A 13,769-nucleotide genomic window follows, 5' to 3' on the forward strand; every position below is an offset into this window, starting at 1 on the left:
TTTATTTTTTGCGTTATAAACAAAAAAAAAAGCGACAATTTAGAAAAAAAGAACACAATATTTATTACTTTTTGCTATAATAAATATCCCATTTAAAAAAAAAAAAAAAAATTTTTCCTCAGTTTAGGCTGATATATTTTCTACATATTTTTGGTAAAAGAAAAAAAAAATCGCAATAAGCGTATATTGATTGGATTGCGCAAAAGTTATAGCATCTACAAAAAAGGGGATAGATTTATGGCATTTTTATTTTTTATTTTTTTTTACTAGTAATGGCGGCGATCTGTGATTTTTATCATGACTGTGATATTGTGGCGGACATATCAGACACTTTTGACACTATTTTGGGAGCATTGACATTGACAAAAGGAAACGGGTTTAGCTTGTCAGGGGGTCTTTAACCTGAGTGATACTATTCTCACCCAGGAAGAGAAAACCATTTTAAATAAGGGTCTCAAGTTTGCCCCCCCGTACAAGCTTAATAAGTTCGATACATTTATAGACATTCAGAAGTTTATCAGGAAAATTAATGTTCAGAGGTATATCATTTCATATCCCTCTAGAAATGTAGCCAGGGCAGCAACATCTGGTACAGTTCATTCAGGTCTATCCAACCCTTCCCTTTTCAGTCCCCCAACACAGCTCCCACCAGCTATAAAACTGTTTAAATAGTTAGTGTTGAAAGACTTAACAAATATTCCATTAAAACGAAGATACTATAATCCCTTACCCCCAACAGGCCTAAAGAGTTTATGCGATAATAAAAATCTGGTTATTCGCCCCGCCGACAAAGGCGGTGGCATCGTTTTATTAAACAAATCAGATTATATCAATGAGATGTATCGTATTTTAGGAGATCAAGAGACATATATCGAACTATTTAGTAATCCCACACAGAAATATAAAAAGGATTTACAATGTCTGGTTTCTAAAGGTTTTAATTCTTGTATTTTAAATAAAAAAGAGAGATCGTTTCTAGTTCCCCTCGCTCCACGCATACCTGTTATGTACTACCTGCCTAAAGTCCGTAAGGACCCCCTACATCCTCCAGGTCGGCCAATAATTAGTGGCATCGACTCGGTTACTTCGAAAATCGGGAGATACATTGACTTTTTCCTCCAGCCATCTGTGTCAAAGATGCCGTCTTATCTAAAAGACACCAGAGATGTCATCAGAGTGCTTTCTAATGTTTCGTACTCTGGTGGCCTCATCATGGCAACTGCGGACGTTACATCCCTCTACACCTGTATCCCACACCGTCAGGGTATAGACGCTGTTAAATGTTTTCTTGATAGGGATGTCTCCCTCGCTTCACCCCAGGTGGATTATATCATCGAACTAATTGAGTTCGCAACTCAACACAATTACTTTTGGTTCGATGGTCGATTCTACCGGCAACACAAGGGGGTCGCGATGGGAGCCAAGTTCGCTCCCAGTCTAGCCAATTTATTTATGGCCAAGTGGGAGGAGGATGTCGTCTATGCCATTAACAACCCACACCTCTTGTTGTGGGCTCGGTACATAGACGACATCCTCCTCCTATGGACTGGTAGTCTAGATGATTTGGCTGATTTCATTGCGACTCTTAATAATAACAACAGGAATATTGTTCTGTCATTTGAATCAAGTACTACCTCAGTCCATTTTTTGGACTTGGTCATTGAAAGAAAAGAAAACCAATTTGTATTCAGCACTTACTTCAAATCCACCGATCGGAATGGGTATATACCCACCGATAGTTGCCATCACGCACCTTGGATCAGATCAATTCCTAAAAGTCAATTCCTACGATTACGTAGGAACTGTACTGATCTTAACACCTTTATGATCCAAGCTGCGTGTCTTAAGGATAGGTTCCTAGAGAAGGGGTACAACCCCTCCGATTTGGATAAGGAGATTTATAATGCCAGTCTGATAGACCGCCAATCACTACTTGAGGATAAACCTCGACACATAAATGAGGACTTTAAATGGTCTTTTCTGACGTCCTTCTCCATCCAACATAAGCATGTCAAAAAAATTTTTGAACACCATTGGGATGTCCTTAAAACTGACAAAGTTTTGGGCCCGTTGTTGCCTGAAACCCCCAAGGTTGTTTTTAGAGGCGTTCCATCTCTTCTAAATAAGCTTGCACCCAACGTTATCAACCCTCCAAGTAAACCTTCCTTTTTTCATAATTTGATCGGTTTCTTTCCTTGTAAAAAGTGTTTGGTTTGTCAATTTAACATCAGTGGTAGGAGGGCGAGTCACAGTTTCTCTTCCACTGTGACTGGCCGTTCCTATGAGATCAAGCGATTCTGTACTTGCGCTACCACTGGTGTTGTCTATCTTTTGACCTGCCCATGTGGTAAACAATATGTGGGACGTACTATTAGATCTTTTACCACACGAGTGTCTGAACATATTAACCTTATTAAAGCAGGTAGCACCAAGCACACCGTACCTCGACATTACAGGGAATTCCATAACAGAAATCCTGAGGGTACGCAATTTCTTATCATTGATAAATACGTTGCCCCCTGGCGTGGTGGTTCGACCCTTAGGGGTGTCTCCCGCCTTGAAACTTATTGGATTTATGAATTGGGGTCCCACTTTCCGCAAGGTATTAACGTGGAGTGGGACATTAATTCTTTTATCAATCGAGCGTAGTTATTTAGCTTTTAGTCTCTCTTTTTTAAATTAACAACTTTTTCCTATTTTTAGTCATTTTTTACAAATAAATTTATACATCCAATTACTATTATTGGTACCACTATTAAATCTGGATTTACCCATAGATATATTTAGATCAACACTTTGTATATTAATGTGAATTTATCTAATATTATGAGTTTTTTTTTTTTGTCAGGTTTTTGGTCCTTATGGTCCATAAATCATGCACGTGGTGCCCCTCATTGGCGGTGTCACTCCTAAATTTCATTTATTCATTATCTTCATTTATTGTTTGCCGTCCCCTTTATCACTCTAATTAGTTATGTCATCTAATTTACGTTGTTTCATTACCATTTAAACATTATTTTATTTGTTTTCCCCTCTGCTGACACTTGTATTATAGTCCTGTATCATCATGACCTCTTTCCGGGTCTCTTCAGCCTATCAGCGCCCTGGTTTCCCATTCCAGGAAGTGTTGTGGTGGCTGACACGAAAGAGAGGTCTGGTTCTAAGAGTGGAGCGCACTGGCGCCGCATTTACATAGCGGATGACGTCATCGCGCATACGCTGGATCTATTGGTCGGCGCGGGACGGCGCTTTGGCCAATGAGATCTGGCTATACCGAAATAGAGGCTTGGAACGCATTCGGTTCATTTCCGAACCTGTATACCTAGCGTCCGGCCTTTATTTCATAATTTACAACACAGAATTCATATTTTCTTCTGCTAATGATAGCAGTATTATACCGCTTATTGCTTCACTCTGCATATACAGATAGTTAATTATCACTGTCCTGTCTTATCAGGAAGTGACATCAATTGCATCACTTCCGGTATCGTGACACCCCCAGAGGGGGTCACTTCTTGTTTAAATAGCGGTGATGTGGGGGGGCTCCACACCCCAGATGAAGGCTTTGTACGCCGAAACATGTCGGGTGGACCCCTTATGATTACCGCAATTGATTCTATATAAGCTGTTTCTGATCTTCTACCATGTGAGTGTTTTATTTTTACCATTTTAATAAATTGTTGTTTTTAAACGATATCATGCCATGTGAGTTTTTCTTCTCGCATGATCTTTAAAACATCTACTGGGCCTGTTGGACTGTCTTGGGGACGATCAAAACTGTGGTGAGACCCCTTCCCCCTCCCTCCCTTTGGAAGCTGAGGATTATTTGACGATTCTTCTCGCCAGACCTGGTGGTCATCACGCTTTCTGAGACTTGTAAGACGTATGTCTTCTCAAGTCATCTGATTCTGGTAAGCCTCTTTTTGATGCTCCGGTGATGGTCCTGTCACTTATTTTGATCTTCCACCCATTTGCGATTTCCTTCTTATCCATCTGCCAGAAGTGAACTATTCCGTTTACGTAGAAATCCCAGGAGTTTTTTCTATTTTTTGGCACTTTAATATATATAGACTTTTTGGTGGTGGTTTTCTATCCCACTATTTTATCATCAATATAATTGTCAATTTTTTATGGACTATATCATTTGATTTATCACACATGTATGTTTTTTAAAAAAAACTCATTTTCTGATTTCATATTTGTCATATTTTTCACCGTAGTCACTTTTTACGTTATTTGCATCACTTATTGTTACAACATTGTTTGTGTGTTAAGGTAAAACTGACACATTATTTATATGTGCACATAGCGCTACACTATATTTGTATTATTTGTTGCCTTTGCCTGTGTCTAGAGGTGTGTTAGCTGCTTATTGTACACTATATAATTTGTTTTCTCTTTTCTTCAATACTATTTGGTGCAGCGCTGCACTTATTTCCATATAAAAAGCTTAGTCCCCCCAGATGGCTCCTCACTTAGTATCTGCAAATATAGGGAGGATAAAATGCGGTCCACGTTTCTGGAAATCAGGAAAGGCTCAACCCCATGTGAATGTAAAGGATGGAGGCTCTTTACCATGTGATCAGCTGTGTCCAATCACAGCTGATCACGGTATAAACAGAAAAAGCCTTGTATCTGCTTTTCCTCACTCGCGTCTGACAGACGTATCAGTGCAGCCCCATCCAGTACCACCAGGGATGCCACCCATGGCCACCAGGGATGCCAATCAGTGCCCATTAGCAATGCCTGCAAGTGCCTCCATAGCAGTGATGCCCATCAGTGCAGCCTTTCAGTGCCCATCATTGCCACGTATAAGTGCCCATCAGTGTCGCTCATCGGTCCCAACTCATCAGTGCCCATCAGTGGAGGAGAAAACTTATTTACAAAATTTTATAACAAATGAAGAAAACCTTTTTTTTTTTTTTCAGTCTTTTATTTGTTTAGCAAAAAATAAAAACCCCAGAGGTGATCAAATACCACCGAAAGAAAGCTCTATTTGTGGGAACAAAATTATAAAAATTTTGTTTGGGTACAGTGTTTACTGCACAATTGTAATTTAACCACTTCCATACCAGGCATTTTGACTCCCTTCCTGCCCAGGCCAATTTTCAGCTTTCAGCTCTGTCACATTTTGAATGAGAATTGTGTGGTCATGCGACGTTGTACCCAAATTAATTTTGATCATTTTTTTCCCCACAAATAGAGCCTTCTTTTGGTGGTATTTGATCACTTCTGCGGTTTTTATTTTTTGCGTTTATAAACAAAAAAAAAGCGACAATTTAGAAAAAAAAACACAATATTTATTACTTTTTGCTATAATAAATATCCCATTTAAAAAAAAAAAAAAAAAATTTTTTCCTCAGTTTAGGCTGATATATTTTCTACATATTTTTGGTAAAAGAAAGAAAAAAATCGCAATAAGCGTATATTGATTGGATTGCGCAAAAGTTATAGCATCTACAAAAAAGGGGATAGATTTATGGCATTTTTATTTTTTATTTTTTTTACTAGTAATGGCGGCGATCTGTGATTTTTATCATGACTGTGATATTGTGGCGGACATATCAGACACTTTTGACACTATTTTGGGAGCATTGACATTTATACAGCGATCCGTGCTATAAAATGCATTGATTACTGTATAAATGTCACTGGCAGGGAAAGGGTTAACACTAGGGGGTGATCAAGGGGTTAACTGTGTGTCCTAGGGAGGTGATTCTAACTGTAGGGGGAGGGGACTCACTAGGGGAGGAGACCGATCGGTGTTCCTCTGTAATGGGAACACACAGATCAGTCTCCTCACCTGACAGGACGTGGATCTGTGTGTTTACACACACAGATCCACTGTCCTGCTCGGTTAATGGGCAATCGCGGGTGCCCGGCGGACATCGTGGCCGCCGGGTATGCGCATTGGGTCCCAAGTGATGCGGCGGGAGCGGGCGCGCTTTTCACAATGCAGGGAATCCCAGAACGTCATATGATGCCCGCCCGGAGGGACAAAGGGTTCCTACGGGCGTCATTTGACAATAGAGCGGTAGAGTAGTGGTTAAACAGAGCTGAAAGCTGAAAATTGGCTTAGGCAGGAAGGGCCGAAAGTGCTTGGTATTGAAGTGGTTAAACTTTTATTTTTTTTATTGATTTTTTTTTTGGTTTGTGGATTTTTTTTGTTTAGATCTCACCAGTGGATCTTTGAAGTTTTTTATTTTTTTGTTATAGTACAAATAATCATGAACGTAAACCTAAGGTCTAGGAGATTTAAGAAAATAAATGTAATCATTAACTCCATTCAGAACTAAGCTTTTGCCTTTGGTTAGTTAGAGAGGTGGTAAACTTATAGACATTAAAACTGAACTACACAGCATCTGATCACCACAAACCTAAAACCCTATATAAATGAGAAGTAGGGCCACATTTCTTTCATAGTCTCCCACACGCATTAGTACTACCACACATTGGATAGAAAATAAAACCAATGCAATGGGAAAGACACATATGAAAGAGACCAAAGGAGCTGCACACCCCGAGAATGGTTTATCTAAAAAAAGCTTTGTTCCCCACTGGGGCTTTAAAACAGCAATGTACAGCATCACAGAGATTATTTCTAGATGGTATTGGAGAGACAATTTATTAACAAGATGTCCAATAAAATCATTTGGTTGAATACAGTATGTACATATAACAGTCTGATCCAATGATAGAGTTCATATTCCATAAAACGGTAGGAAACACATTCGACGCATCATTACATTAAATGGTGTTGTATAATATGCAAGCCCCGACGCGTTTCGACATAGATATGGTCTCTTCAGGGGGCATATTTGGAAAAAAACTTATCGTCATTCATCACATTAAATAAATCATAGTGGTGAATTTTACCGTTAAAGGATGAAATGAGTGTTTCAAATTCTAAGATGGTCGGAGCCATTGGAGAATCCGAAGGGTGCGCAGGCTGCCCCCACCTCCTCAGGAAAGAGGAGCCAACCCCAAGGGGCTTACAAGGAGCCACACTAGTACATGCCTCCCGGGGGGTGAAAGAGTACACACCTGCAACAAACACCCATTAATAGCCATTAATAATTAAATCATCATTGTAAGTGTTTCTAGTTGTATATATTGAGACTGACGGTATATGAAAATGTCAATGTATGGGTATTTCAACGTATTGTTTGCGTCCCATGAAATTAAAAATAGAATAAATAAGTAATCAAAGTAAAATAGTAATTTGTTAATGTATATATAAAAGTGTACTAATGTGAGAAGATGGTAGTACATAAATAGTAGTATTCAATAATACTACAAATAAAAAATAAGGTGCAAGGAAAAATGCGAAGTGTGTGTGTAAAGACGCGCACTGTGGATAAAATCATGAAGTGACTAAGGAAGTGCATCGTGTGATGGAAAGCATGGTGTATGCCAACCAAACACTGGCAGAACGTGAAAAAGTAACAATAAAAAATGAAAAACAAAAAGTGAAAAATAAGATGTGAAAAATAAGTAAAAAAGCAACCGAATGTGAAAGTGTGTGAGTGATGATGTGATGTGCTAAGTGAAATAGTGTGGTTCAAAAAAATATAGTTTACCTTATACTGTGTCGTGATTCGTATAAGCTGTAGATTGTATGAGGTTTGTGGAACTTGTTTGATGTTGAAAACCTGACTGCGGTTATACAAAAAAAGGTAAGAACTCAAATGCCAAAGGAAGGTGGATGTGTTTCCTACCGTTTTATGGAATATGAACTCTATCTGTTCAACCAAATGATTTTATTGGACATCTTGTTAATAAATTGTCTCTCCAATACCATCTAGAAATAATTTCTGTGATCTTGTACATTGCTGTTTTAAAGCCCCACTGGGGAACAAACCTTTTTTTTAGAAAATAAAACCAATAACCAGCCAAAATGTATATGTATTTTATCAAAGCGTATTTTATTTGTTCTATTAAGATGTCGTCATTGCTTTTTTTGCAGCTGGCAGTGATGAAAGCCAGTAATTCCCCACAAACATCAATTTTTAGAAGGTGTGGTTTAGCAACATATGTTAGCATGCTAGAATAATTTCTCTCTTTAAAAATGCAAAATATTTATTATATGTTAAAATGAAATGAAGCCAGAACTTTAACGTGGATGTATTTACGTTTACAAATTTTAATTACCTTGTTGACACTGTTATTTTTGTATATTATGGTGTTTTAAAAGAGATATGTTTTATCTGCTTTCCCCCCCCCCCCCCCCTTTAGGTAAAACTTGTAGTTATTGACAGTCTTGCATATCCTTTTCGGCATGACCTTGAAGACCTGTCTTTACGGACACGTTTGCTAAACACTTTAGCTCAGCAGTTGATCAGCATTGCTACTCATCGGAAATTAGCAGTAAGTGCATCTTTTTGAACTGGTACAGATTGATTAGCAATTATAATCAAATATAGGGGCAAAGGGCAAAACTTTTTTTCTTCCCATTTTGGCTAAAGTAAGGAAGGGTTATAATCCCCATTTATTTATTTATTTATTGCCATCTGTTTCTTATTGGGGAAATATCCCTTAACTTCCTGTCCCATATCCAAAACAGAAAGTGACAGGAAATAAATCCAAAGGTGTGTAATTTCTTATTGTCACCAGAGTTAGCAGAACTAGTGTCCCCATTGAGAGGTTTCCCTTCTATTCCTTTTCTGGGGACAACCCAAAATCTGGGATTTTCTTTTACTTTCAAAAAAAGAAAGAGAGAATCTTTGTAACGGGGGTACAGACAGCAATAAAAACCTGACTACTGTTCTAATCCCTCTCCACTATGTCTGAAGTGTTTTTAAAAAAGTTTTTTTCCTTTAGTATTACTTTACGATAGGGTATGATAACCATGTGACACTGGATATCAATACCAGAACCTATGTGCCCATAACCTACAGCATGGATACATACAGGACCCCATAACTTAGAACATAAGTACATACAAGTGCAAACATGTACAGAATCTCACAAAAGTGAGTACACCCCTCACATTTTTGTAAATATTTTGTTATATCTTTTCATGTGACAACACTGAAGAAATGACACTTTGGGGAGCTTTGACTTTACTCCCTGTCCATAGCCCAAACAGGAAGTGATAGGAAATCCCTCCAAACTGAGGGGATCCTAGTGTCACCAAAACTGTTGCCCCCATTGAAACATTTCCCTTATATTAGTGTTCTGTCAATGATGTCACTCCTGCACATGCAAACAGCTGCATAGGTTTATTACTACTGACAGACAGGGAGAAGCAGTTATGACAGTAAAGACAGGGTCTCTTCTGTCATTAAAAAAAATCCTTCCTATCAGCGGTTTGTTTTATTTTGTACCGCTTTAATTCTTAAATCATTTAGCTAATTGTTGAGTGAGTACAAAAAAAAGTGCTGATTAATGAACCTGGAGGCTTCATATTGATGGAGACATGTATATTTACTATTCACTAGACTTTGGGATAGAGGTTTATGGCTTGCTTATTGTCAGGTGAAATGTTTGTTTCTCAGCTTGCTCAACTTACTGTGCACATTATAAATTATTTAAAGGAAACAGTACAGGCTGCCATATCTGAATGTCTTCTAAGAATAATTGTTGCTTCTGTCTCTCTTTGACTTTTTGATACTTTAAATCACTGACCTGGAAAAAAAACTTGCAGATTAGAGAATCAAAGTAAAAGAAAAAACTGTGCTAAAGTGCCCAGGACTGATATAAATGTAAGACAGCAGCATTCACTATTGTTTGAAAAGCAGCAATGCAAAGCATATGAATCAAAATGTGTTGCACTATTTCTTTACCTACTTCAATACCGGACACTTTCACCCCCTTCCTGCCCAGGCTAATTTTCAGATTTCAGCGCTTTCACACTCGAATGACAATGTCATGCAACATTGTGCCCAAATATTTTTTTTTTATTATTTGTTTGAGAGAGAGCTTTCTTTTTGTGGTATTTAATCACCACTGGATTTTATCACCACTGGATTTTTTATTTTTAACTAAATAAATGAAAGAAGGTGGGAGGAATAGTGCCCCATCATTGGTGGGAGGAATGGTGCCCCATAATTAGTGTCAGTGGGAGGAATAGTGCCCCATCATTGGTGTCAGTGGAAGGAATGGTGCCCTATAATTAGTGTCAGTGGGGGGAATAGTGCCTCATAATTAGTGTCAGTGGGAGGAATAGTGCCCCATCATTGATCTCACAGGGAGGAATAGTGCCCCATCATTGGTCTCACAGGGAGGAATAGTGCCCCATCATTGGTCTCACAGGGAGGAATAGTGCCCCATCATTGGTGTCAGTAGGAGGAATAGTGCCCCATCATTGGTGTCAGTGGGAGGAATAGTGCCCCATCAATGGCCTTAGTGGTAAGAATAGTGCCCCATCATTAGTGTAAGTGGAAGGAATAGTGCCCCATCATTGATGTCAGTGGGAGGAATAGTTTGAATACCAGCAATGCAAAGCATATGAATCAAAATGTGTTGCACTATTTCTTTACCCACTTCAATGCCATACACTTTCACCCCCTTCCTGCCCAGGCTAATTTTTCAGTTTTCAGCGCTTTCACACTTGAATGACAATGTCATGCAACACTGTACCCAAATAAAGTTTTTTTTTATCTTAGAGCTTTCTTTTTGTGGTATTTAATCACCACTGGGTTTTTTTATTTTTAACTAAATAAATGAAAAAAGGTGGGAGGAATAGTGCCCCATAATAGGTGTCAGTGGGAGGAGTAGTGCCTCATCATTGGTCTCACAGGGAGGAATAGTACCCCATAATTAGTGTCAGTGGGAGGAATATTTCCCCATCATTGGTGTCAGTAGAAGGAATGGTGCCAGTGGGAAGAATAGTGCCCTATCATTGGTGCCAGTAGGAGGAATAGTGCTCCATCATTGGTGTTAGTTGGAGGAATAGTTCCCCATAATTGGTGTCAGTGGGAGGAATAGTGCCCCATCATCAGTGTCAGTGGGAGGAATAGTGCCCCATCATCTATGTCAGTGGGAGGAATAGTGCCCCATCATTGCTGTCCATAGGAGGAATAGTGCCCCATCATTGCTGTCCGTAGGAGGAATAGTGCCCCATCATTGGTGGTAGTGGGAGGAATAGTGCCCTATCAATGGCGTTAGTGGGAGGAAAAGAACCCCATCGTTAGTATAAGTGGAAGGAATGGTGCCCCATCATTGGTGTCAGTGGGAGAGATAGTGCCCCATCAATGGTGTAACTGGGAGGAATAGCGCCCCATTGTTGGTGTCAGTGGGAGGAATAGTGCTTCATTGTTGTCAGTGGGAGGAATAATGTCAGTGGCAGAAACTATGCCCCACTGTTACTGACAGTGGGGGGGGGGATGCCTCAAGGAACAGATAAAAGCAAGGAAAGGGCCACATTCGGCCCTCAGGCCACAGTTTGGAGGCCACTGATCTATAGTATATGCACTATATTTGAAAGTCTATTAGTCCTGAGGTATTGACTGCTTATCTCATTTCTTGAGGCCCTAAATGCCAGGACAGTACCAATACTCCCCAAATGACCTTTTTTTGGAAAGTAGACAGTCCAAGGTATTTAGTAGGAGGCAAGGTGAATTTTTTTGTCCTAATTTTTTGTCACATTTTTTTTTTTGAAAAGTGAAGAGAATTAAATAAAATTTGTGTTTTTTTTCACAATTTTTTTTTTTTTTTCACACTGTCACCAGAGCAGTACAGCATCACCATATGACTGTTGATCAGGGACACTGAATGATGGCAGTATGTAAAAAATATATACATTTTATTTTTTAGATTATAAAAAAATAATACAATTTTATTTTAAAATATTGTTTTTTGTGTGTTTTTTTTTTTTTTTATTTTGTTTTTGTTTTGTTTTTTTGTTTTTTTACAGAGCAGTACAGTGTTGTCGTAGTGACACACTACTACTCTGGGAAAGTGATCAGGATTTTCTTTTTAAACACTGTGATTGCTTTGAACAGTGATGATCAAAGCAATCATTTTTATGAATATCATCCATTCCATTCATTGTCTACTATTGTGAAGCTATGACTGGCCACAGCTATCACATAGAGCCAATCACAGCGTATCTGTACTATCTGTACCATGTGATCACTGTGACCAATCACAATGATTAACATATCAGTATACAATGGCCATGAATGAAAGCCATTTCTTGTCTACAACTGTCATGTACCAGCCAGGTAGAATGATCTGTCCATACTTAACAATTTAGCTATGTTGCAGGAAAAAAACAAAAACACAGAAAGAGGCTTCATAGTACAGTATTTAGGTTGAAGCATTCATTTTAAAAAAAGGATTGGTACTAAAAAAAAAATTATTACATAAAGTTTTTATTGAAAATTGAGAAACAGTTTGTACAAGACATGGCAGGAGTACAATCATCATAATATATTACAATCACAGCTCACATGAGTTTCCAGAAGAATATGCGATTGGAACAGAAGGCAATCTGACAGTAATGTAATGACATTAACAACCGATTGACATGTACTCGTGTTATTTCGAGCAGTGTATGGAAGAAAACAAAAAAAGCAATAAACTTACGAATATCATTAATGACATTAATACACAAAAACTTTTCTTTCACTCATGGTTTGTGTTTGGCTGAAGCCATTTATTATCAATCAACTGTGTTTACTCTTTTTAAATCATAACAACAACAGAAACTACCCAAATGGCCGTGATCAAAAGTTTACATACCCCAGTTCTTAATACAGTGTATTGCCCCCTTTAACATCAATGACAGCTTGAAGTCTTTTGTGGTATTTGTGGATGAGGGGTGGGTTTTTCTTTGCATCCCGAACAATTTTCCAGGCAGTTGTGACTGAAATTTTAGTTGCTCTACCTGACCGTGGTTTGGTTTCAACAGAACCCCTCATTTTCCACTTCTTGATTAGAGTTTGAACACTGCTGATTGGCAGTCTCAATTCCTTTGATATCTTTTTATATCCCTTTCCTGTTTTATACAGTTCAACTACCTTTTCCCACAGATCTTTTGACAATTCTTTTGCTTTCCCCATGACTCAGAATCCAGAAACGTCACATTCTGCACTGGATGAAAGATGCAAGGGTCTGTCAGGAGTCCAGAAACTCATTGACCTTTATATACACACACTAATTACAAGCAAACAGATCACAGATGAGGATGGTTACCTTTAAATAGCCATTCAAACCCCTTTGTGTCAACGTGGGTGATGTTATTAGGCCAAAATCACCAGGGTATGTAAACTTTTGATCAGGGTCATTTGGGTAGTTTCTGTTGTCCTTATGATTTAAAAAGAGTAAACACAGTTGATTGATAATAAATGGCTTCAGCCAAACACAAACCATGAGTGAAAGAAAAGTTTTTGTGTTTTCATTCATATTCTCTGAAAAATGGCCAAGAAATCATACATTCTGCCAATGTATGTAAACTTATGAACACAACTATGTGTGTGTGTGTGTGTGTGTATATATATATATATATATTTTTTTATAATGAAGTACCCCTTTCTGAGAGACATCTCCATCATCTATATGATATGTTGGGTGACATAGAGTGAAGGCATGTTCATTTGTGGTACTGTCTACATCTAAGCTTGTAAGTTTGTCTCTTGAATGTTTGTTGACTGAGCCTTTGAGTTCACGTTCATGTGTGACCAGTCCTCCTCTGAGAGTGGCAAATTTAGATATTTAGCCCAGGTTTAGCAGCTCTGTCATTAGGTTTGTGGGTGTGGAAGAGAATGGAGCAGATCTTTGAGGTAACATGTCATTGAGGGGTGTGTGAGTTACTGTTTTTCAAA

General features: G+C 38.5%; 1 protein-coding gene across 6 annotated transcripts in view; it reads left to right on the forward strand.

The window, feature by feature from the left end:
• RAD51C (RAD51 paralog C) overlaps positions 1 to 13,769 on the forward strand; it is a 191,372-nt gene that overhangs the window by 114,531 nt on the left and 63,072 nt on the right. For all 6 annotated transcript variants that reach the window (XR_012241640.1, XR_012241641.1, XM_073615160.1 and 3 more), the window contains one exon: positions 8,236 to 8,367. Coding sequence is in view for 4 of the 6 variants with exons in the window: in XM_073615160.1 (XP_073471261.1) it covers positions 8,236 to 8,367 (132 nt within the window). In the remaining 2 variants the exon portion in view is untranslated. Of the gene's footprint in view, positions 1 to 8,235; positions 8,368 to 13,769 lie in introns of those variants that run through there.

Source organism: Aquarana catesbeiana, linkage group LG02 (assembly GCF_042186555.1).
Source record: "Aquarana catesbeiana isolate 2022-GZ linkage group LG02, ASM4218655v1, whole genome shotgun sequence".
NCBI lineage: Eukaryota > Metazoa > Chordata > Amphibia > Anura > Ranidae > Aquarana > Aquarana catesbeiana.